The sequence below is a fragment of the Bos indicus genome, chromosome 18 (assembly GCF_029378745.1).
Source record: "Bos indicus isolate NIAB-ARS_2022 breed Sahiwal x Tharparkar chromosome 18, NIAB-ARS_B.indTharparkar_mat_pri_1.0, whole genome shotgun sequence".
Lineage (NCBI taxonomy): Eukaryota > Metazoa > Chordata > Mammalia > Artiodactyla > Bovidae > Bos > Bos indicus.
In genome coordinates, this window is record NC_091777.1 from 63,301,405 (window position 1) to 63,326,214 (window position 24,810).

The window sequence follows — 24,810 nt, forward strand, 5'->3', positions numbered from 1 at the left end:
GAAGAACTCAGATTCTGCAGAATGAAGGCATCAAATGCTAACATTCAATTATCTTTTTTTTTTTTTTTAAAGAAGTAATCTGAGAACAACTGGGGTTCAAATCTACACTGTGAACATTCAGAAAAATGAAGATCATGACTTTGGTCCCTCACCTAGAGGCAAGAAAAAAAAAAGAAAAAAAAACCACACAAAACCAATGGATAATTAGGGGAAACATGGAAACAGTGACAGTAGCAACACAGGAGCCCCAGAACGTCTTCACTTTAAGCGATCCTGACATTTCTTGGTAAAAGAGTTCTTGGTCGGTTTAGTTCTAAGCCAGGAGAGACATCACACACAGAGAGCTCAGTGAGCAACTAAGGCTCCGTGGAGCTTGATTTTCATCCCATTTGCCACTCAGTTCACACCGGGGTCCTCATGGTGTTATCCTCTTCAGCCCTCTGCTTGGTTGAGCCAAGCCACATTGTGCCAACAGTTGATAACTTAAAAGGCACAAGATTCTCAAATCCTTGGCTTTGGAGAAAAGAAGCAAAAAAGACTAAACATGTGAATATCAATGGATTAACACAACATGTGCAAAGCCTCACTGGGGCAAGTGTTCTCTCTGCAGCCCTCACTGATCTGGCGTGGAATGTCCAGTAGTATTATCTGTGATGAGGGCCTTTTAAAACATCTGCTCTGTCCAGCACCTTGGCACCTGGCCACATGATGCTCCTGAGCACTTGAAATGTGGTGGGTGTGACTGAAGAACTGAATGCTTTACTTCATAGAGTCATTGTCTGTACCTCGTGGCTGGGTAAGTACTTTATCGGCCAGTGCAGATCCAGACTAGGGGCATCTTGTTGTCTTGTTTCTACCCCTGGAACCCCAGCATCCTCAGTGCACACGGCTGGGAAAAGGCCGAGGGGCCTTCCCCAATGGCTCAGTGGTAAAGAATCTGCCTGCCAATGCAAGAGATACGAGAGACGTGGGTTCGATCCCTGGGTCAAGAAGATCCCCTTGAGAAGGGAATGGCAACCCACTCCAGGATTCTTGCCCGGAGAATCCCATGCACCTAGGCGCCTAGAGAGCTACACAACGTCATGGGGCCGCCACGAGTTGGACATGACTGAATCGACTTAGCAGGCAGACACACAGCCTCATGTGGCAAGAGGCACCACACTGGATATCTCAAACAGAATATACTTCATCTTTTTATTTGGCCAACTTGCATTGCTTTTGTTATTGTTTCATGGGAAGCATTTTGTTTTAAATATAGCAGTCTGCACATGTCACTCTTAAACTTCCAATCTATCTCTCCCCTCATCCTTCCCCTCTGTAACTCTAAGTTTGTTCTCTAAGTCTACAAGTCTGTTTCTGTCTTGTAAACAAGTTCATTTTTGTAAGCTATTACTGAACACAGTTTTTTTTTAATTGATTTATTTTATTTTAAACTGAATAATTTGAAGACTCAACTTGCAAATTGTTATGCTTTACTGGAATTTTTGAAAAAGTAGGATGATCATGGTAACCTACCCAGTATGTGCAATTGATTAGAATAACTTCTCCCAAAAGGTTACATAGTTAAAACAGAGTATTAGAAGACCCAGGGGATTACTAAGAGGTGGTGGGATTTTTGGAGACTATCCTATAATTGTTTTACTCCACTGTTCTCCTCAGAGCTGCAGGGCTGCTTTGGAGGAGGAGAAGGCGTGCCCATGGAGGAACCCCTTTAAAAAGAGATGTAGCTCTTCAATTTTTAACATTCTGTGTGCTCAAAGGATGGGGCCAGGTCAGGGTCAGCATGGTCTTGGTTTGCATCGAATTCCTCATAGATAGTAGTCTCGGCAGAGAGGTGCATGAGGCTCAGGAGTGAACACTGTCTCAGAGAGGGTCCTGTGGTTCAAGTGGGTGAATATCACATCCTCTGCTGATGGGTCCTGAGAGGAAGGAGATGTGAATGATGGAATGAAATGTGATCTTCGAAGGCTGGGGCATTGGGCATTGGAGGGGCTCAGGCTATGGCAAGGGTTTGGGTGGAAGGACTCACCTCACCATTCACTGTTCTGTCTTCTTTGGGCTCTCCTTCCATGATGGCAACATCTGTGAATGGAAGAGAGTCAAGGCTCTTGGGGTGGGGGCGATTCTTCTAGACCTCCATATCTTTGGTGGAGACATCAAAGCCAAAAAAAGCAGGGGTGTGCCCCAGGTTGCTGAGTCTGTCTACTCCACTAAATTAGAAAAAAATCCCCTATACAAGCCCAGCCACTGACAGACTCTCTCAGGAATCTGTTGAAACCCAAGAAGTCCATCCTACATATTCTGTTATGGACCATCGTCTAATGCGTATCAGCAGATTCCCGAGATCATAAAGGGGAGAAGAATGGATGGCTGTGGTTGAAGGGCAGAACAGGCCTTGGAATGTTCCTGGGGACCCAGGGATAAAGGGTCAACCTTCCAGTGCAGAGAGTATGGGTTCTATCCTAGGTGGGAGAACTGAGATCCCACATGCCTTGAAGCAACTATCCTCAATGCTGCAACTGCTGAGCCCACGAGCTCTGGAGCCTTGAACTGCACCCCAGCACAGCAGTGAGGATCCCTCATGCTGCAGCTGAGACCTGATGCAGCTAAGAATAAATTAACACATATTTTCATAAATAGAACAGGGTTCCATGGGTCTCTGGAATATATTCATTCAGGGAGTACAACAATGGAAATCACTTTTTAACCTACAGGAAGTGAAAACGCCATTCTCTGCTATGAGCCCACCTCATCCTGTGTCAGATGACACTGTGCTTCCCTCCTTCAGACTTATGATTGTGGGAGAACACCAGTGACAGCTTGGCTCTTCATACTTACTTTATGGGTAACCAGTGACAGACAAGAACAGCGAGGAAGATGCTGGTATAGATGAAGGCTACGGAGAGCCTAAGGAGAAGGTGCAGCTGGCTGGAGTGGCCTTGAGGAAGCCGTGCTTCTGCCAACGATCAAAGGGAAGAAGGTCTGGTTATTCGTTGCATACACCCTGCCCCTACACACAGGAGTTATTGTATCCTTGTGTCAAAGTGTGTCAGCAGCTCTCAACCTGATCAGTATGGTCTCCACTTCCCAGCAGGTACCACAGCATCCAGGAGAGATGCTAGCAGTGGATGAAGTAAAGAGGCCATGGAAGACCAGCAGCGGTCTGAAACCAGGTCCCCCAGGCACCAATGCAGTTTATCTCTGCTGCCCCATGTGACAAGGCATGGTAATTTTGCATGAATGGGGACTGCTTTAATCCTCCATATATTTCCCCCTCCATCCACATATACCTGGAATGGAATCCTCAAGAAGACATGACACTTCTATTGCTGAACTGTGGAATGTTAAGTTCATAAAACACTAACAGAGGAATAGCACATATTGAAGGTGCTCCCTAAAACTCTCCCCTTGTCCCCTGCATCCTTCCCCAAAGATACTGGTGGAGGGAGGGTAAGCATCTCCCTTAAGCATGGGGTCAAATCACTTGGTCTCGCTTTGTTCACTTTAGAAATTCCCAGACCCAGAGAATGAGAAACTCAATGCCCTCTCTGGTTCTAATACAGACCATGATCTCAAATGCTGACATGACAGGGATGTTGAGGAGCCCAAAGTCACAACTGGGAGGTGGTAGAATGAACACTCACACAGGGACCCTCTGTCTTCTCAGAAATTTGCTGAGATAGGAGACCGTCTTGCTTACCTTCTGTGGTGTGTGGATCCATGATTGATGGGCAAGTACTTGTAGTGGATCCTTAGAGAAAAAAGCCAGAAGGGGTGAACAGTAACTATTCACTATGATCCGTCAGGCTTGGGTGGCCCTGCATGACTGGCTCATAGCTTCACTGAGGTACGAAGGCCCCTTCACCACTACAAGGCTGTGATCCATGTGGAGGAGATAGTGAAGGACAGAGGAGTCTGTTGTGCTGCAGGCCTCAGGGTGGCAAAGGGTTGGACAACATAGCGTCTGAACAGGAACAACAAAGCATGGGCCAGGAAGAGGTTGCTCACCTGTGACAGACAGGAACAGTGGGTCGCTGGAGTTTGACCACGAGTAGGGAGAGCGAGTGAAAGAGCCGTAACACCTGTAGACCCCGCTGTGGGCTGGGGTCCCAGGACCCAGAGGGAACTCTGCCTGGAGTGCTCTGCGGGGGCTCTGCCCTCCAGCGAGATGGCGTCCAAGGTTCACCCCCTCCCTGAGCAAATGGAACTGGTCAAAGGCACTCTCGGAGCTGCAGACCAAGGTCACGTTCTCTCCTGACCTCACCATGGAGCCCCCCTGGGCTGATAGAGAGGGTTTTTTGGACAGACCTGGAAGGAGGAGAGCTTGATCTTAGAGCACAAAGTAACTCTACTCCTAAGTAGAGGACTAAAGCCTGAAGAGTGCAACAAGAGCAGCACTGCAATGAGAAGGCCGCCCACCGCCAGGAGAGAAAGCCCCACAGTAAGGGGTACCCAGCACAGAGAGGGTGGGTTGATTTGGGAGAATGGCATTGAAACATGTATAATATCATATATGAAACGAGTCACCAGTCCAGGTTCGAATCACGATACTGGATGCTTGGGGCTGGTGCACTGGGACGACCCAGAGGGATGGTATGGGGAGGGAGGAAGGAGGAGGCTACAGGGTGCGGAACACATGTATACCTGTGGTGGATTCATGTTGATATATGGCAAAACCAATACAATATTGTAAAGTTAAAAAAATAATAAATAAAAAAAGAAAACTTAGAAATAACTTTAAAAATGGAGTGTCATTTAAAATCCTTTTAAAAAATAAATAATTTTTAAAATGGATTGTCATTTAATATTCTTTTTTAAAGAAAGAATATATGTATATGAATAACTGAATCACTCTGTTGTACAACAGGAATTAACAACATCTGAAATCAACTAGACTTCAACAAACATAAATAAGATAAAATAAATTATAAAAATCAACCAGATGTGCCATTCTCTTGAAATAAGCAGACTACTACTAAATAGACTACTAACTACTGCTGGGGACCATCAGCAAACATGGCATTGACCCAGAAGAAGAGATTATGGAGTGAAAATTGCCAGAATCTCATTAATCTTTGACCACCTCTTTCTTGAGGGCGTGTTCAGCGCTGCCCTGCCCACCCCCAAGGGCTGGAAGGGATGGTTTAGCAGGGATGGTTGGAGGGGCCACTCCCCCCGCCTCTTTGTGCAGAAGGACGCGTTAAACCACGACCCTGAGCAATGTCAGGGTGTCAACCTCCATCACGATCACCCAGGGGCTGGACAGCAAGGGCGTCTGGTACCACAATGTGCTGCTGACAGAGGAAGGGAGCTCTGACATGAAAGCGGGAAACCAACCCCTTAACCAACCATCGTTGGCTGCCTGAGCGGGGAATTTCCTGGGTCCCTGCTCTGGTACATTTTTCTCTATTGGTCGTTCTTTCATGTTCTTGGTCCTTCAGTCTGTCACCGGCTGTGTCTTCTCCTTAGTACAGGGCAGGGACTCTGTTCTCTTTTCCCTTCCGTGTTCACACCTCCTCTCTCTCTGGTTTGTTCCCTCTCCTGAGTTTGTGAGTGTCTCTGCACGCCTGTCATTCTCTCCCAGTACTGATGCTGGACTGGACACCAGACCTTCTGTGACACAGAGAGCAGAAGGGACGTATGGCCACACTCACCTGTGATCATGATGTCCACAGGGTCGCTGGGGGCTGACCACTCATAGGGGGATCTTCTGAGAGAGCCGTAGCATCTGTAGGTGCCGGCACTCGCCAAAGTCATGGGGCCAATGGAGAAGTCAGCTGGGGCATACCCACCAGTGAGCATCTCTCCACGTCTCTGGAAATGCCCTGTGCTGTTTTCATGGTGCAGGATAAACTTGTCAAACATCACCAGTGAGTGACAGCGGAGGGTCACATTGTCTCCCTGCTGCACGAGGGGCCCTGGGTGGGCTGAGATGGAGGGTTTTTGGAACACACCTAGGAACAAAAGGTTGTGAGCTTCAGTGAGTCACCCACCTTGGCCCTTCCGCTGACATCTGAAGGTGTAAAACTCCTCCCCATTTACCAGCGGAGCCAACTACCCTTCCTGTGTGTTTTGTTGCATTCTCTTTAGCCTTGTTCTCGGGTTTTGGCTCATGTTTCTTTTTGTTCAAGACCTCCCCTTCCTCTGTGCTCATTCTAAGCCCTTTAGCTGTTGGATCTGCTCTCGGGTTCATGCATGTTTACTCAGTCACTTCAGTTAAGTCCAACTCTGTGCAACTCCATGGACTGTAGCCAGCCAGGCTCCTCTGCCCATGGGATTCTCCAGTTGAGAATACTGGAGTGCGTTACCATGCTCTGAGCTTCATCCCATCCCTAATATGTGTGGTGGGGGCTGGGGTGGGTCTGAGGATGCATACCCTGGCTCCCTTCACACTCATCTAGAATGTGGGCGCTGACTGCAGGACATTGGGGTGGAGGTGGAGAAAAGGGAACATTTCCCCATCTGTGTCCCCACCTGATGCCTCTGAGACATTCCTGGGACTTGTCCCTGAGGCTTCAGCTCCTTCAAATGGGATTATAGCTCCCTAACGGGTGGCAGGTGCTGGATCAGGGTCATACCCCATCCTCCCTGCTGGTAGGCAGTGGCAGCATCCTGTCTAACTCATGCCTAGGGAGGCTCCTCCTTCCTGCCTTGGGGCACCCCATCCCTCTATTCTACACCCTGATTTTAAACACTCAGAGTGGGTTCTCTTTCCCAGGTTTGGTCCTGGCTGGGAGTCCTGAGGAAGTCTTGCTCTGCATGGGCAAGTGGACCTAGTGTAGGATTACCTGCAGGCACGGCTGTACTGGGCTGGGCTGGACCCCTCCTACCTGAGACCACAATCTGCAGGGGGTCACTGGGTGCAGACCAGTAGGCTTCAGAACATGTGTAGGACCCGGCATGTTCTCCGGTCACCGGGCCAAGGGTGAAGTTATTGAAATGATGTCCTTGGAGCTCAGACAAACGCCTTTCCCCATCTGTTTTGAACAGTCTGAATCTCTTAAGTGGAGAATGGGAGTGACACTGAAGAGTCACAGTCTGTCCTAAGGGAACCACGGGGCTTGGCCAGGCGGACAAAGACAGCTTCTCATATTTACCTAGGAGAAAAGGAGACACAGGCTTTGAGAAGAAAATGGGAACAGTCAGGTCTCCCCACAGCCCTCGTGGGTGGGCTTCCCCTTTAATTCTTCGAACTCTTCTCCCCTAAAGTGCATCACCCTGATGCTCAAGGACACCTGGGGCTTGGGGACAGACAGAGACACAGTCAATCCAGGACGGACATCATGGAAATTCTCAGGACATGAATCACTCCTTGGGTTGACAAAATGTTGAGAACCTTTCTCTCAAAACACAAAAAACCTGGGCTGTACAGTGGTTAGGACTTGGCACTTTCTCTGCCAAGGGCCCAAGTTGAAACCCTGATCCCGGAAAGATCCCACAAGCTGCACAATGAAGGCAAAATAAAATACCACAGAAAAATTGATGCATGGAGAAGAAGCAAAAGGACTTCCCTGTTGCATTTGTTGTAGCTCAAAATGGTAAAGAATCTTCCTGCAAGGCAGGAGAACAGGGTTCAGTCCCTGAGATGGCAAGATCCCCTGGATAAGGAAATGGCAACCACCTCCATATTCTTGCCTGGAGAATCCTATGGACAGAGGAGCCTGGTGAGCTACAGTCCATGGAGTCGAAAGGAGTAGGACATGACTGACTAACACTAACACAACAAAGCAGTGAAAAAGCCACTAGACTAAAAAGAAGGAAGTAAACCTTGAACCTCGCTCCTTTGTTAACTAACCTACATCAAATGTGTGACAAGGTCCAAGTGGCCCTGCCTGATGACCAGACCCTTCCCTGGGGTCAGGTCTAGCGGGCAGTCCTGCAGATCCTGTTGTTAAGGGCCAGTTGGAGATGCCAGGAGCCAGCTTGTAGGGGAGGGTCTGTGGGCTTCAGCCTCTTGCTCCCCTCTCATGATAGAAATGGCACTCAGTGGGCCTAGCTCCCAGCTCCCAGACTTCACACTGTGCCTTCAGGTCCAGAGTCCAGAGCTGGGCTAACCTCTGGTGAGAGCAAAGATGACTATCAAGGCCAATAGGAGGACCTGGTATCCACAGGACACACGGCTCTCGCTGTACTGACAGGGGTCTCACCCCAGCCCCCAGTGTCATCTGCATCAGCCCCAACTACTCTGCTCAACAGAGAAATAAGGGATGGGGAGGACTCACCCACAGCTGCCCAGATCCTTAGACTCACACAGAATCCTAGAAGGAAAAGCCTGTCAGAGAAGGCTTGTCCTGATGGACCCCACGCTCCTTGCACCCTCATCCAGGGAACCTGGTCAGTGGTGTGAAGACCCCCCGGTTTCCACCATAACCCTCTCCGACTGTGTCTTTCTGGACTCACCGAGACTCAGGAGGCTGAGGAGTGTGGGGCACATGGCTCTGCTTCTGTGAGACAGGAGGCAGAACTGAGCAAAGCTGACAGAGGCACAGGATGCGGAAGCGGGCGGTGTTGTTGTTACAGTCAGCCTGGGTCATGTCATAACATGGGAAGATGGCCAGCCTCTTCTCACTCCAGGGATGGAAGTCTGACCTGAGCCGCATCACGGAGCATGCCTCATGACCCGATCGTCACTTTTTGTTTCCCTAAACACTATAAACCTAAGAGGATTCAGACAGATCTTACTGCCTTTAGGAAGTAGTATCGGTGATTCAGTGTATACCATGCAGGATGCTGTTCCCAAGCTCATGATAAATCTCATTAACCTTAACTCTTCAAAGAAGAGAAATCACATGTTCCCACCTCGTATGTCAGGTTCAGTGCAGGTTGCCAATTAAAGACTCATTAATACTTTTATTCTGCATTCTTTTTTCCCCCTATTTTTCCCTTTATTTTCTTTTATTTTTTAACTTTACAATATTGTATTGGTTTTGCCATATATCAACATGAATCTGGCACAGGTACACGTGTTCCCTATCCTGAACCCTCCTTCTCCCCATACCATCCCGCTGGGTTATGGGAGGACCAGACATGCATATTATGGCTCTTTGAACATATGAAAAAATTCTATATTGTAATATATGTGATTAAGAAACTAACTGTGTTAGTTTCAGATGTACAACAAAGTGAATCAGTGATACATATACATGCATCTATTGCTTTTCAAATTCTTTTCCCACTTAGGTAGTTACAGAATATTATGTAGAATTCTCTGTTTTATACAGTAGGTCCCTGTGGTCATGCGTTTTTAATATAGCCTTGTGTATACGTCAGTCCCAAACTTCCAATCTAACCTCCCCCTGACACTATTCCCCTGGTAACCGTAAGTTCATTCTCTGTGAGTCTGTGTTGTAAATAAGTTCATTTTTTTAGATGTCACAAATAAATGATATCATGTGATATTTGTCTTTCTCTGACTCTTCTTCATCTGAAATTATTTCGTGACTGTGAGTGGAAACTTCGCACACACAACACTCTCTCTCTCTCTTCCTCCCTTTCCAATCCAAGGACCACACATGTACACAAAGATAATGTGTGTAAAGATGACTGTGGTGTTTTTTTGGGAGGGGGATTTGTTCTGCCTGAAAAGGTGGACAACCTTACTTCCTAGATACTCAAAGGTACACAAATATGTCAAGTAGAGACTTCCAAGCTCCAAAATGCTTGAGTGAGGAGTGTGTCCAGAACAATCAACTCCAAACTGGGGCAAAATGGCCCAGCTGTTTCAGGACTCCAAGGGCAGACATACACCCAGTTCAGCTGTTGTTCATAGACAGGAAAGAACCTCAGTAAGGGCAGCGATTCCACACCATTTTACTGGTGTTGGGGGTCGTTAAGATTAGTGATGCTTTGTAAGTAATAAATCTGGTCTCCCCTTGATCATTATGTATGTAATGGAGTAACAGTACAGTCGCTTTTCTTAAAATTTCCTCTTATTTACTTAATATCATGTTTCAGAATTGATCTGTATTCTTTGTCATTTCAGTTTGTGCATTTTTACTGCCATTAATGTTTCATTGCAGATATAGAAACCACAAATTTTTAAAAATTAAAAAAATTATTGTAGTGTAGTTCATTTCTGCTGTATAGCACAGTGATTCAGCTCGACATATATATTCTTTCCTTTAAGATTTATGCCAGGATACTGAATAAAATTCCCTGTGCCATACTGTAGGACCTCATTCTTTATCCATTCTATGTATAAATAGATTTCATCTGTTAATCCCAAGCTCCCAGTCCTTCCCTCCTTGGCAACCACAAGCCTGTTCTCTATGTCTGTGAGTCTGTTCCTGTTTCATTGATATGTTCCTTTTAGATTCCACACATGGGTGATATCACAGAAAATTGTCTTTCTCTTTCTGTCTACTTCACTTAATATGTTAATCTCGAGGTTCATCCATGCTGCTGAAAATGGCATGATTTCATTTTTTTAATGTCTGAGTGGTATTCCATTCTCTGTCTGTATAAGCATATACATCTTCTTTATCCAATCATCTGTCAGTGGACAATTAGGCTGTTCCCATGTCTTGGCTATTGTAAGTTTTGCTGCTATAGGCATAGGGGTGCATGAGTCATTTCAAGGTATAGTTTTTTTCCAGATATATGCTTGGTACTGGAATTGTTGGATCATATGGAAACTCTGTTTTTACTTTTTTTGAGGAACTTCCATACTGTTTTCTGCAGTGGCTGCACCAGTTTCCACTCCCCCAACAATGTAAGAGGGTTTCCCTCTTCTCCACACCCTCTCCAGCATGTTATTCATCAACTGTCTAATGATGGCCATTCTGATCACTATGAGGTGGTGCCTCCTTGCAGTGCCGATTTGCCTTTCTCTACTAATGAGCAATGCTGAGCATCTGTTCATATGCCTGTTGGCCATCTGCATATCTTCTTTTAAACCACAGATATCGATTGTGAGAGTGACGTCTACAGATTTTCTCTAAAATGAACGACACCTCTGCCAATGTCTCACGAATGTGCTCTGAGTCCAACCTCACATTGTTTGTCAAGGGACAGAGTGATGAGGTCTTCAGGAAAGGAATAGTGACTTTATTGGAAAGCCAGCAGACCAAGGAGATCATGAACTTGTGCCCCATAGAATCATCTTACCTGACTTAGATGGGCTTTCTGGGGAGTGAGAGGGATGGTCAAACAGTGTTTACTGAATGTAAAATAACCCTAGCCCATGGGGAAGAAAATTCCAAGAAAAGAGAACAATACACATTAAACACCCATGTGTGAACTCACACTTTCACACTTACACACACACACAGACACACACACACACTAAAACAGGAGGAGGTGTTGCTGGTTGTTGCAGTGTTTTAATTAACTAGTTAATGGCTGTGCTGGGTCTTCGTCGCTGTGCACAGGCTTTCTCTAGTTGTGGGAAGTTGGACAGCTCTTTGCTGTGTGCAGGGTCTCTTATCGCTGTGGCTTCTCTTGTTGTGGAGCACCCGATCTAGGCACATGGGCTTGAGGCCCACTGGCTTAACAGCCCCAAGGCATGTGAAATCTTCTCGGTCCTGGGATACGGCCCATGTCCCCCACATGGGCAGGCAGATTCCCAACCAGTGGACCAGCAGGGAAGCCCTGTTGCAAGCTTTTTCCCCCCTTAGTTTATTTATGTTTAATTAAAGGGCAATTACAATACTGTGATGGTTTCTGCCATACATCGACATGGATCAGCCATAGCTATACTTACATCCCCTCCACTGTGGAAATCTTTTCATCCTGGAATCCTTTGTTCTCCAAGCTGTCCATGCAGATCTGGTCATTAAGCCTCTGACAATGCAAAAGGTTCTGTCTGTTCTGTCACTTTTTATCTCTATATGAATGGGAAAGTGTTATACCTTTTAAGTTCAGAGCCTTGAGAATAGTTTAGGCCCTTTGTCATGTCTGACTCTTTGTGATCCCATAGGCTGCAACCCACCAGACTCCTCTGTCCATGGGGGTTCTCCAGGCAAGAATGCTGGGGTGGGTTGCTATTTCCATCTCCAGGAGATCGTCCCAACAGAGGGATCGACTCAGGTCTCCTGTGTTGCAGGCAGAGTCTTTATCATCTGAGTCACCAGGAAAGCCCACCAGTAACATAACGTGATTCAATATTTCCTCCCACAATTAACATTGCCACTGTTTTCCATTTACTTTTATCATGGACATGGTGGGATTTGGGCATCATGCTTTCACTCTCAGTGTAGCATAACACTGATGTGGCATATACCATATGTTTAAAAATAGAAGAATGAATACAATGCTAGATTTCTAATTTTTAAAAAAATGTATGCAACAAGCAAAAAAGATTTACTGTATAGCATGGAGAACTATAGTCAATATCTTGTAATAACCTAAAATGGAAAATAATCTGAAAAATAATGTATGTGTGCTTGTATAACTGAAAATCACCTTGCTGTGCACCTGAAACATTGTAAGTCAACTACACTTCAATGAAATATGTATATGATGAGATTAAAAAATGGAACCAGTAAAATAAATAAATTTTAAAACAAGATGAAAGAAATGAAGTCACTCAGCCATGTCTGACTCTTTGCAACCCTATGGACTGTAGGCTGGCAGGCTCCAATGTTCATGGGATTTTGCAGATAAGAATACTGGAATGCATTGCCATTTCCTTCTCCAAATAATGCAGGCCAACTGCAGCATACTCCCTGATGGTCTGTGTACTCACTCTCACATTCCAACTCTGCCTAGGGTGTATTCACAGGGGCACCCTGAGCTTCCCAAAAGAGTCTCAGCCCAGATGGTGGGTTTGTGGAAGGTCCCTGGAAGGAAATCAGAGGCTGAGTCCCAGGATTTCCCCACCCCTCACTCCCCAGCTCATCTCATGAGCCCTTCCAGGTTTCACCAGCATCACTCTAGAATCCCAGTGCCCTGACCTTGCCCCCTACCAACTTCCTGGGACTCAAGTGAGATATGGGTCCCAGGAGACCCAGGAGGACTGACCTGCAGGGTTAGGGGTCCTCTGGCCCAGACTCAGCCCTGGAAGTGAAAGATTTGCCGCCGAAAGCTTGGGACAATTCTCTCCCCATCAGGATCCCTGGCCCCTCATGCTGTCTGAACCCTGAGGTTCCCGTGAACTGGGGGCAGGGTGGGCATCATGTGCCCTCCTGCAGTGTCCTCCCTGCTCTGCACAACTGGCCAAGGAGAAGAAGCTCAGAGAAGATGGAAGGCATGTCTACAGCTCTGAGTGCCCAGCTGCCCCTGTCCCTGCCCTGTACAGATGAGGACACCACGGGGCCCTAGAGGACAAACAGGATGTGGTCCCTGGGGGGCTGCCGCCGCCCCTCAGGGTTCCCATGGCCATGGACTCACAACAGGGTGCAGCCCCTCCATGGACCTGGCTCTGATGTCTCCAGGTAGGGCTCAGGAGGCATCTCAGCCCAGACATGAGGTCTCAGCTCTTTCTCTTTCTGCCTGGTCTAACCCCCTGCTCCAGAGGGTGGGACCCAGGTTCTCGTTCTGAATCAGCCCTGGACAGTTTGGCTCCAAATAAGACTCAGAACTTTATTTTCCCAGTCCCCTACAGAAATGGAATTTACTTCTCATCTTTGATCTGTTCATAACTTATTGCAGAGCACCTACTCTGTACCAGGCATTGGTGCCACACAGCAGGAATACACCCATGACCCAGGTAAACCCATGTTCTATAGTTGGCTGAAGAATTGAGATTCTGCAGAATGCAGGCATCAAATGCTAACATTCAATTATTTTTTTAAAAGAAGATATATAAGAATAACTGGGGTTCATGTCTACACTGTGAACATGCAGAAAAAAGATTATGACATCTGGTCCCCGAAACTAAAGGCCAAAAACAAATAAGGATAATTAGGGGAAAAAATGGAGACAGTGACAGTAGCAACACAGGAGCCCCAGAATGTCTTCACTTTAAGCGATCCTGACATTTCTTGGTAAAAGAGTTCTTGGGTAGTTTAGTTCTAAGCCAGGAGAGACATCACAGACAGAGAGCTCAGTGAGCAGCTAAGGCTCCGTGGACCTTGATTTTCACCCCATTGGCCAGCTCAGTTCACACCGGGGTCCTCATGGTGTTATCCTCTTCAGCCCTCTGCTTGGTTGAGTCAAGCCACATTGTGCCAACAGTTGATAACTTAAAAGGCACAAGATTCTCAAATCCTTGGCTTTGGTGAAAAGAAGCAAAAAAGACAAAACACGCAAATATCAATGGATTAACACAACACATTCAAAGCCTCCCTGGGGCAAATGTTCTGTCTGCAGCCCTCAGTCATCTGGAGTGGAATATCCAGTAGAATTCTCTGTGATGAGGGGACTTTTTAAACATCTGCTCTGTCCAGCACCATGGCACCTGGCTGCATGATGCTCCTGAGCACTTGAAATGTGGTGGGTGTGACTGAAGAACTGAATGGTTTACTTCATATACATGTAGAGTCATTGTCTGTACGGTGTGGCTGGGTAACTACTTTATCAGCCAGTGTGGATCCAGACTGAGGGGGATCTTATTGTCCTGTTTGTACCCCTGGAACCCCAGCACACTTAGTGCCCACGACTGGAAAAGGGTTGAGGGGTCTTCCCCGATGGCTCAGTGGTAAAGAATCTGCCTGCCAATGCAAGAGACATGAGAGACATGGGTTCGATCCCTGGGTCAAGAAGATTCCCTCGAGAAGGGAATGGCAACCCACTCCAGGATTCTTGCCTGGAGAATCCCATGCACAGAGGAGCCTAGCGAGCTACACAACGTGATGGGTTTGCAAAGAGTCAGACATGACTGAATCGACTTAGCACACAGACACACAGCCTCCTGTGGCAAGTGGCACCACACTGGATATCTCAAACAGAATATACTTCATCTTTTTATTTGGCCAACTTGCATTGCTTTTTCTTTCTTGCATTGCTTTTATTATTGTTTCATGGAAAGCATTTTGTTTTAAATATAGCAGTGTGCACATGTCACTCTTAAACTTCCAATCTCTCTCTCCCCTCATCCTTCCCCTCTGTAACTCTAAGTTTGTTCTCTAAGTCTACAAGTCTGTTTCTGTCTTGTAAACAAGTTCATTTTTGTAAGCTATTACTGAACAGAGGTTGTTTTAAATTGGCTTTATTTTATTTTAAACTGAATAATTTGAATACTCAACTTGCAAATTGTTATGCTTTACTGGAATTTTTGAAAAAGTAGGATGATCATGGTAACCTACCCAGTAAGTGCAATTGATTAGAATAACTTCTCCCAAAAGGTTAGATAGTTAAAATAGAGTGTTAGAATAGCCAGGGATTACTAAGAGCTGGTGGGATTTTTGAAGATGATCCTATAATTCTTGGACTCCACTCTTAACTTCAGAGCTGCAGGGCTGCTTTGGAGGAGGAGAAGGAGTGCCCATGGAGGAACCCCTTTAGAAAGAGATCTAGCTCTTCAATTTATAACACTCTGTGTGCTCAAAGGATGGGGCCAGGTCAGGGTCAGCATGATCTGGTTTACATCAAATTCCTCATAGATACTGGTCTTGGCGGAGAGGTGCATGGGGCTCAGGGGAGTGGGAGTGAGCAGTCTCTCAGAGAGCGTCCTGTGGTTCAAGTGGGCGAATATCATACCCTCTGCTGATGGGTCCTGAGAGGAAGGAGATGTGAATGATGAAATGAAATGTGATCTTCGAAGGCTGGGGCATTGGGCATTGGAGGGGCTCAGGCTATGGCAAGGGTTTGGGCGGGAGGACTCACCTCGCCATTCACTGTTCTGTCTTCTTTGGGCTCTCCTTCCATGATGACAGCATGTGCGAATGGAAGAGAATCAAGGCTCTTGGGGTTGGGGCGACTCTTCTAGACCTCCATATCTTTGGTGGGGACATCAAAGCCAAAAAAAAGCAGGGGTGTGCCCCAGGTTGCTGAGTCTGTCTACTCCACCTAATTAAAAAAATAAAAAAAGAAAAGCATTCCATATATAAGACCAGCCAGTGACGGACTCTCTCAGGAATCTGTGGAAACCCATGAAGCCCATCCTACATCTTCTGTTATGGACCATCCTCTAATGTGTATCAGCAGATTCCCAAGATCATAAAGTGGAGAAGAACAGATGCCTGTGGTTGAAGGGAAGAACAGGGCTTGGAATGTCCCAGCTGGCCTAGGGATTAAGGGTCAACCTTCCAGTGCAGAGAGTGTGGGTTCTATCCTGGGTGGGAGAACTGAGATCCCACATGCCTTGAAGCAACTATCCTCAATATTGCAACTGCTGAGCCCGCGAGCTCTGGAGCCTTGAACTGCACCCCAGCACCACAATGAGGATCCCCCATGCTGCAGCTGAGACCTGATTCAGCTAAGAATAAATTAACACATATTTTCATAAAAAGAATAGGGTTCCATGGTTCTCTGGAAGATGTTCATTCAGGGATTACAACAATGGAAATCAGTTTTTAACCTACAGGAAGTGAAAACGCCATTCTCTGCTATGAGCCCGACTGCCCCTGTGTTGCATGATGCTGTGCTTCCCTCCTTCAAACTTACGATTTTGTGTAGAACACCAGTGACAGTTTGACTAAAGCCCAAAGTGTGCCACAAGAGCAGCACTGCAATGAGAATCCCGCCCACTGCCAGGAGAGAAAGCCCCACAGTAAGGGTACCCAGCACAGGGAAAAGTTCAGAAATAACTTTAAAAATGGAGTGTCCTCGCTCTGTGAAACGTACCGTTGGTAGCTTGATACAGATTGCCTTGAATCTATAGATTGCTTTGGGTGGTATACTCATTTTCACTATATTGATTCTTCCACCCATGAACATGGTATATTTCTCTATCCATTAGTGTCCTTTTTGATTCCTTTCACCAGCGTTTTATAGTTTTCTATATATAGGTCTTTAATTTCTTTAGGTAGATATATTCCTAAGTATTTTATTCTTTTCATCGCAATGGTGAATGGAATTGTTTCCTTAATTTCTCTTTCTATTTTCTCATTGTTAGTGCATAGGAATGCAAGGGATTTCTGTGTGTTGATTTTATATCCTGTTACTTTACTATATTCAGTGATTAGCTCTAGGAATTTTCTGCTGGAGTCTTTAGTGTTTTCTATGTAGAGGATCATGTCATCTGCAAATAGTGAGAGTTTTACATCATCTTTTCCAATTTGGATGCCTTTTTTTTTTTCTTTTTCTGCTCTGATTGCTGTGGCCAAAACTTCCAAAACTATGTTGAATAGTAGTGGTGAAAGTGGGCACCCTTGTCTTGTTCCTGACTTTAGGGGAAATGCTTTCACTTTTTCACCATTGAGGATAATCTTTGCTGTGGGTTTGTCATATATAGCTTTTATTATGTTGAGGTATGTTCCTTCTATTCCTGCTTTCTGGAAAGTTTTTATCATAAATGGATGTTGAATTTCGTCAAAGGCTTTCTCTGCATCTATTGAGATTATCATATGGCTTTTATTTTTCAATTTGTTAATGTGGTGTATTACACTGATTGATTTGCGAATATTGAAGAATCCTTGCATCCCTGGGATAAAGCCCACTTGGTCATGGTGTATGATCTTTTTAATGTGTTGTTGGATTCTGATTGCTAGAATTTTGTTAAGGGTTTTTGCATCTATGTTCATCAGTGATATTGGCCTGTAGTTTTCCTTTTTTGTGTGTGTGGCATCTTTGTCAGGTTTTGGTATTAGGGTGATGGTGACCTTATAGAATGAGTTTGGAAGTTTACCTTCCTCTGCATTTTTCTGGAGGATTTTGAGTAGGATATGTGTTAGCGCTTCTCTAAAATTTTGGTGGAATTCACCTGTGAAGCCATCTGGACCTGGGCTTTTGTTTGCTGGAAGATTTCTGATTACAATTTCAATTTCTGTGCTTGTGATGTGTCTGTTAAGATTTGCTGTTTCTTTGTGGTTCAGTTTCGGAAAGTTGTACTTTTCTAAGAATTTGTCCATTTCTTCCACCTTGTCCATTTTATTGGCATATAATTGTTGATAGTAGTCTCTTATGATCCTTTGTATTTCTGTGTTGTCTGTCGTGATCTCTCCATTTTAATTTCTAATTTTATTGATTTGATTTTTCTCTGTTTGTTTCTTGATGAGTCTGGCTAATGGTTTGTCAATTTTATTTATCCTTTCAAAGAACCAGCTTTTAGCTTTGTTGAGTTTTGCTATGGTCTCTTTTGCATTTATTTCTGCCCTATTTTTTAAGATTTCTTTCCTTCTACTAACCCTGGGGTTCTTAATTTCTTCCTTTTCTAGTTGCTTTAGGTGTAGAGTTAGGTTATTTATTTGACTTTTTTCTTGTTTCTTGAGGTATGCCTGTATTGCTATGAACTTTCCCCTTAGCACTGCTTTTACAGTGTCCCACAGGTTTTGGGTTGTTGTGTTTTCATTTTCATTCATTTCTATGCATATTTTGATTTCTTTTTTGATCTCTTCTGTGATTTTTTGTTATTCAGTAGCATGTTGTTCAGAATGGGAGAATTAATAGCAAATGAAGCAACTGACAAACAACTAATCTCAAAAATATACAAGCAACTCCTACAGCTCAATTCCAGAAAAATAAGCCACCCAATCAAAAAATGGGCCAAAGAACTAAATAGACATTTCTCCAAAGAAGACATACAGATGGCTAACAAACACATGAAAAGATGCTCAACATCACTCATTATCAGAGAAATGCAAATCAAAACGACAATGAGGTACCATTTCATGACAGTCAGAATGGCTGCGATCCAAAAGTCTACAAGCAATAAATGCTTGAGAGGGTGTGGAGAAAAGGAAACCCTCTTACACTTTTGGTGGGAATGCAAACTAGTACAGCCACTATGGAGAACAGTGTGGAGATTCCTTAAAAAACTGGAAATAGAACTGCCTTATGACCCAGCAATCCCACTGCTGGGCATACACACCGAGGAAACCAGAATTGAAAGAGACACGTGTACCCCAATGTTCATCGCAGCACTGTTTATAATAGCCAGGACCTGGAAGCAACCTAGATGTCCATCAGCAGATGAATGGATAAGAAAGCTATGGTACATATACACAATGGAGTATTACCCAGCCATTAAAAAGAATACATTTGAATGAATTCTAATGAGGTGGATGAAACTGGAGCCTGTTATACAGAGTGAAGTAAGCCAGAAAGAAAAACACCAATACAGTATACTAATGTATATCTATGGAATTTAGAAAGATGGTAAGGATAACCCTGTATACGAGACAGCAAAAGAGACACAGATATACAGAACTGTCTTTTGGACTCTGTGGGAGAGGGAAAGGGTGGGATGATTTGAGAGAATGGCATTGAAACATGTATAATATCATATAATAAAAGAATCACCAGTCCAAGTTCGATGCATGATACTGGTTGCTTGGGACTGGTGCATTGGGATGACCCAGAGGGGTGGTACAGGGAGGCAGCAGGGAGGGGGGTTCATGATGGGGAACACGTGTACACCTGTGGTGGATTCATGTTGATGTATGGTAAAACCAATACAATATTTTAAAGTAATTAACTTCCAACTAAAATAAATAAATTTATATTAAAAAAAGAAATTGCAAAAAAATTTAAAAATGGAACATCATTTAAAAAATAAATAATTTTTAGAAAATGGATTGTCAATTAATATCTTTTTTTAAAGAAAGAATATATGTATATGAATAACTGAATCACTCTGTTGTATAACAGGAATTAACAACATCTGAAATCAACTAGACTTCAACAAACATAAACAAGATAAAATAAATTTTATTTTATTTTTTTAAATTTAATTTAATTTTATATATTATTTTTTAAATTTTATTTTTAAACTTTACATAATTGTATTAGTTTTGCCAAATATCAAAATGAATCCGCCACAGGTATACATGTGTTCCCCATCCTGAACCCTCCTCCCTCCTCCCTCCCCATACCATCCCTCTGGGTCGTCCCAGTGCACGAGCCCCAAGCATCCAGTATCGTGCATCGAACCTCGACTGGCAACTCGTTTCATACATGATATTTTACATGTTTCAATGCCATTCTCCCAAATCTCCCCACCCTCTCCCTCCCCCACAGAGTCCATAAGACTGTTCTATACATCAGTGTCTCTTTTGCTGTCTCGTACACAGGGTTATTGTTACCATCTTTCTAAATTCCATATATATGTGTTAGTATACTGTATTGGTATTTTTCCTTCTGGCTTACTTCACTCTGTATAATAGGCTCCAGTTTCATCCACCTCATTAGAACTGATTCAAATGTATTTTTGTAATGGTTGAGTAATACTCCATTGTGTATATGTACCATAGCTTTCTTATCCATTCATCTGCTGATGGACATCTAGGTTGCTTCCATGTCTTGGCTATTATAAACAGTGCTGCGATGAACATTGGGGTACACGTGTCTCTTTCCCTTCTGGTTTCCTCAGTGTGTATGCCCAGCAGTGGGGTTGCTGGATCATAAGGCAGTTCTATTTCCAGTTTTTTAAGGAATCTCCACACTGTTCTCCATAGTGGCTGTACTAGTTTGCATTCCCACCAACAGTGTAAGAGGGTTCCCTTTTCTCCACACCCTCTCCAGCATTTATTATTTGTAGACTTTTGGATCGCAGCCATTCTGACTGGTGTGAAATGGTACCTCATAGTGGTTTTGATTTGCATTTCTCTGATAATGAGTGATGTTGAGCATCTTTTCATGTGTTTGTTAGCCATCTGTATGTCTCTTTGGAGAAATGTCTATTTAGGGCGTGTTTAGCGCTGCCCTGCACACCCCCAGGGGCTAGAAGGGACTCCTTAGTGGGAGGGATGGAGGGACCACTCCCCCATCTTTATGCCGAAGGACGCGTTAAACCAAGAGGCTAAGCAACTTCAGGGTGTCAACATCCATCTCTATCACCCAGGGGCCAGACTGCAAGGGCGTCTGGTACCACAGTGTGCTGCTAACACAGCAAGGGAGCTCTGACATGAAAGCAGGAAACCAACCCCTTAACCAACCATCGTTGGCTGCCTGAGCGGGGAATTTCCTGGGTCCCTGCTCTGGTACATTTTTCTCCATTGGTCGTTCTTTCACGTTCTTGCTCCTTCAGCCTGTCACCGGCTGTGTCTTCTCCTTAGCACATGGCAGGGACTCTGTTCTCTTTTCCCTTCCGTGTTCACACCTCCTCTCTCTCTGGTTTGTTCCCTCTCCCTGAGTTTGTGAGTGTCTCTGCAAACTGTCATTCTCTCCCGGGACTGATGCTGGACTGGACACCAGACCATCTGTGACACAGAGAGCAGAAGGGACTGGTCTGGCCACACTCATCTGTGATGATGATGTCCACAGGGTCGCTGGGAGCTGACCACTCATAGAGGGAGTGGCTGAGAGAGCCAGAGCATCTGTAGGTGCCCGGTCTTGCCAAAGTCATGGGGCCAATGAAGAAGTTAGCTGGGGCATGCCCACCAGTGATCATCTCTCCACGTCTCTGGAAATGCCCTGTGCTGCTTTTTTCCTGCAGGATAAATTTGTCATGCAGCATTGATGAGTGATAGTGAAGGGTCACATTCTCTCCCACCTGCATGAGGAGCCCTGGGTGGGCTGAGATGGAGGGTTTTGTGAAGACAGCTAGAAGCAAAGAGCTTGTGAGCTTCAGTGAGTCACCCCGCCTCAGTGCTTCCCCTGACATCTGAAGGTGTGAAAAACCTCCCCATGAAGCAGCAAAGCCAATTACCCTTCCTATCTGTTCCTTTGCATTCTCTTTAGCCTTGTTCTCGGGCTCTGGCTCATGCTTTTCTGTTTCTCTTTGCTCAAGACCTCCAGCTTCCACTGTGTTTATTCTAAGCTCTTTAGCTGTTCGATCTGCTCTCAGCTTCCATACATACTCAGTCACTTCAGTTGTGTCAGACTCTGTGGGGTCCCATGGACTGTAGTCCACTGTGCTCTTCTGTCCATGGGATTCTCCAGTTGAGAATACTGGAGTGGGTTGCAGTGCTTTTAACTTCATCCCATTCCTAATATGCATGGTGGGGGGCTGGGGTGGGTCTGCTTCTCTGGTAGAATACATACCAGGTGTAATACGTACCTTGCCTCCTTTCACACTCATCTCCTAGAAAGTTGGTGATGATTGGCAGGAGGTTGGGAAGGAGGTGGAGAAAAAAGGGAACATTTCCCCACCTGTGATTCCCACTTCACACCTCTGGAAACATTCCTGGGCTGACTTGGTCTTAACTGGGACCCTAGCTCCTTCATATAGGATTACAGCTCCCTAATGGGTGGCAGGTGCTGGATCAGGGTTCCTCCTCCGCCTCCCAGTTGACAGGTAGTGGCAGCATCCTGTCTAACTAATGCCTAGGGAGGGTCCTCTTTCCTGAACCAGGGGAACACATCCCTCCATTCAACACCCTGAGTTTAAACTCTCAGACTTGGTTCTCTTTCCTTGGTTCGGTTCTGGCTGGGAATCCTGAGGACGTCTTTGGCTGCACTGGCACGTGGACCTATGGTAGGATTGCCTGCAGGCACAGGTTTCCTGAGCTGGGCTGGACCCCTCCTACCTGTGACCATAAACTGCAGGGGGTCATTGACATCGGACCACACAGAGAGAGACATGTGTAGGACCTGGCATGTTTTCTGGTCACTGGCCCAGTGGTGAAGGTGTTGAAATGATATCCCGGGAGCTTGGGCAACATGGTCCCATCTCTTTTGAGCAGTCTGAATATCACAAATGGAGGACTGAAGTGACACTGAAGAGTCACAGTCTGTCTTAAGGGAACCACAGGACTTGGCCAGGCTGACAAAGAGGGCTTCTCATATTCACCTAGGAGAGAAGGAGACACAGGCTTTGAGAGAAAAATAGAAATGATCCCCTCTCCCCACTGCCCTCATAGGTGCTTCCCCTTCAATTCTTCCAACTCTCCTCCCCTAAAGTGCATCACCCTGATGCTCAGGGACGTCTGGGGCCTGGGGACAGACAGAGACACAGTCAACCCAGGACGGACATCATGAGGATCTAAGAATACGATTCTTGGAAGTGATTCTTTGGGTTGACAAAATGTTGAGAAACTTCCTCTGAAAACACAAAACACTGGGGATTCCAAGTTGATCCAGTGGTTAGGACTCAGTACTTTTTCTTCCAAGGGCCCGAGTTGAATCCCTGATCAGGGAACTAAGATCCTGCAAGCTGCACAATGCAGGCAAAAGAAAACATCAGCAAAAAATTGATGCATGGACAAGAAGGGGAAGGGCTTCTCTGTTGCATTTGTTGTAGCTCAAATGGTAAAGAATCTTCTTGCAGTGCAGGAGAGCAGGGTTCAGTCTCTGAGTTGGCAAGATCTCCTGGTCAGGGAATTGGCAACCCACTCCTGCATTCTGGCCTGGAGAATCCCATGGATAGAGGAGCGTGGTGAGCTACAGTCCATGGCGTCGCAAAGAGTCGGACTCGACAGAGCGACTAACACTAACACAACTAAGCAGTGAAAAAGCCCCTTGCCTGAAAAGAAGGAAGTAAACCTTGAACCTCGCTCCTTTGTTAGCTAGCCTACATCAAATCTGTGACAAGGTCCAAGTGGCCATGCCTGATGGCCAGACCCTTCCCTGGGGTCAGCTTTAGTGGGTGCTCCTGCTGATCCTGTTGTTAAGGGCTGGTTGGAGAGGCCACGAACCACCTTGTAGGAGAGGGGTCTGTGGGGTGCAGCCTCTTGCTCCCCTCTCATGTTTGAAATGGCACTCGGGGGCTCAGCTCCCAGCTGACAGACTTCACACTGCCCCTTCATGTCCAGAGTCCAGACATGCGCTAACCTCTGGGGAGAGTGAAGATGAGTATCAAGGTCAAAAGAGATAAGGGATCCACAGGGCATGCCGCTCTCACTGTACTGACAGGGATCTCACCCTGGTCCCCCAGTGTCCTCTGCATCAGCCCCAACTGCTCTGCTCAACAGAGAAATAAGGGATAGGGAGGACTCAGCCACAGCTGCCCAGATCCTCAGACTCACACAGAATCCTAGAAGGAAAACCCTGTCAGAGATGGCTTGTCCTGATGGATCCCACGTTCCTTGCACCCTTATCCAGGGAACCTGGTCAGTGGTGGGAGGACATCCCAATTTCCACCATAACCCTCTCTGACTGTGTCTTTCTGGACTCATCGAGACTCAGGAGGCTGAGGAGTGTGGGGCACATGGCTCTGCTTCTGTGAGACAGAAGGCACAACTGAGCAAAGCTGACTGAGTCACAGGATGAGGAAGGTGGGCGGTGCTGTTGGTACAGTCAGCTGGTTCATGTCACATGGGAAGATGGCCAGCCTCTTTTCACTCCAGGGATTAAAGTCTGACCTGAGCCACATCACAGAGCACGCCTCATGACCCGACCGTCACATTTTGTTTCCCTAAACACTATCAACCTCAGATATGCAGATGACACCACCCTTATGGCAGAAAGTGAAGAGGACCTCAAAGGCCTGTTGATAAAGGTGAAAGAGGAGACTGAAAAAGTTGGCTTAAAACTCAACATTCAGAAAATGAAGATCTTGGCATCTGGTTCCATCAGTTCATGGCATCTGGTCCCATCACTTCATGGCAAATAGATGGGGAAACAGTGGAAACAGTGTCAGATTTTATTTTTGGGGGCTCCAAAATCACTGCAGATGGTGACTGCATGAAATTAAAAGACGCTTACTCCTTGGAAGGAAAGTTATGACCAACCTAGATAGCATATTGAAAAGCAGAGACATTACTTTGCCAACAAAGGTCCGTCTGGTCAAGGCTATGGTTTTTCCAGTGGTCACATATGGATGTGAGAGTTGGACTGTAAAGAAAGCTGAGTGCCAAAGAATTGATGCCTTTGAACTGTGGTGTTGGAGAAGACTCTTGAGAGTCCCTTGGACTGCAAGGAGATCCAACCAGTCCATTCTGAAGGAGATCA

General features: G+C 45.6%; 1 protein-coding gene and 1 pseudogene across 1 annotated transcript; both read right to left on the reverse strand.

Moving 5' to 3' along the window:
• Positions 1 to 261: 261 nt before the first annotated feature.
• Positions 262 to 8,563, reverse strand: LOC139177224 (putative killer cell immunoglobulin-like receptor-like protein KIR3DX1). The gene is made up of 9 exons (XM_070771788.1): positions 8,401 to 8,563; positions 8,223 to 8,258; positions 6,831 to 7,097; positions 5,655 to 5,954; positions 4,009 to 4,308; positions 3,701 to 3,751; positions 2,839 to 2,956; positions 2,030 to 2,082; positions 262 to 1,919 (listed from the first exon to the last, which is right to left on the reverse strand). Exons 1-8 carry the CDS (start codon positions 8,432 to 8,434, stop codon positions 2,031 to 2,033), a joined length of 1,158 nt encoding a protein of 385 aa, XP_070627889.1. The 5' UTR covers positions 8,435 to 8,563; the 3' UTR covers positions 262 to 1,919; position 2,030.
• Positions 8,564 to 20,866: 12,303 nt separating this feature from the next.
• On the reverse strand, positions 20,867 to 24,069 carry LOC139177225 (putative killer cell immunoglobulin-like receptor-like protein KIR3DX1; annotated as a pseudogene).
• Between the last annotated feature and the right edge of the window lie 741 nt (positions 24,070 to 24,810).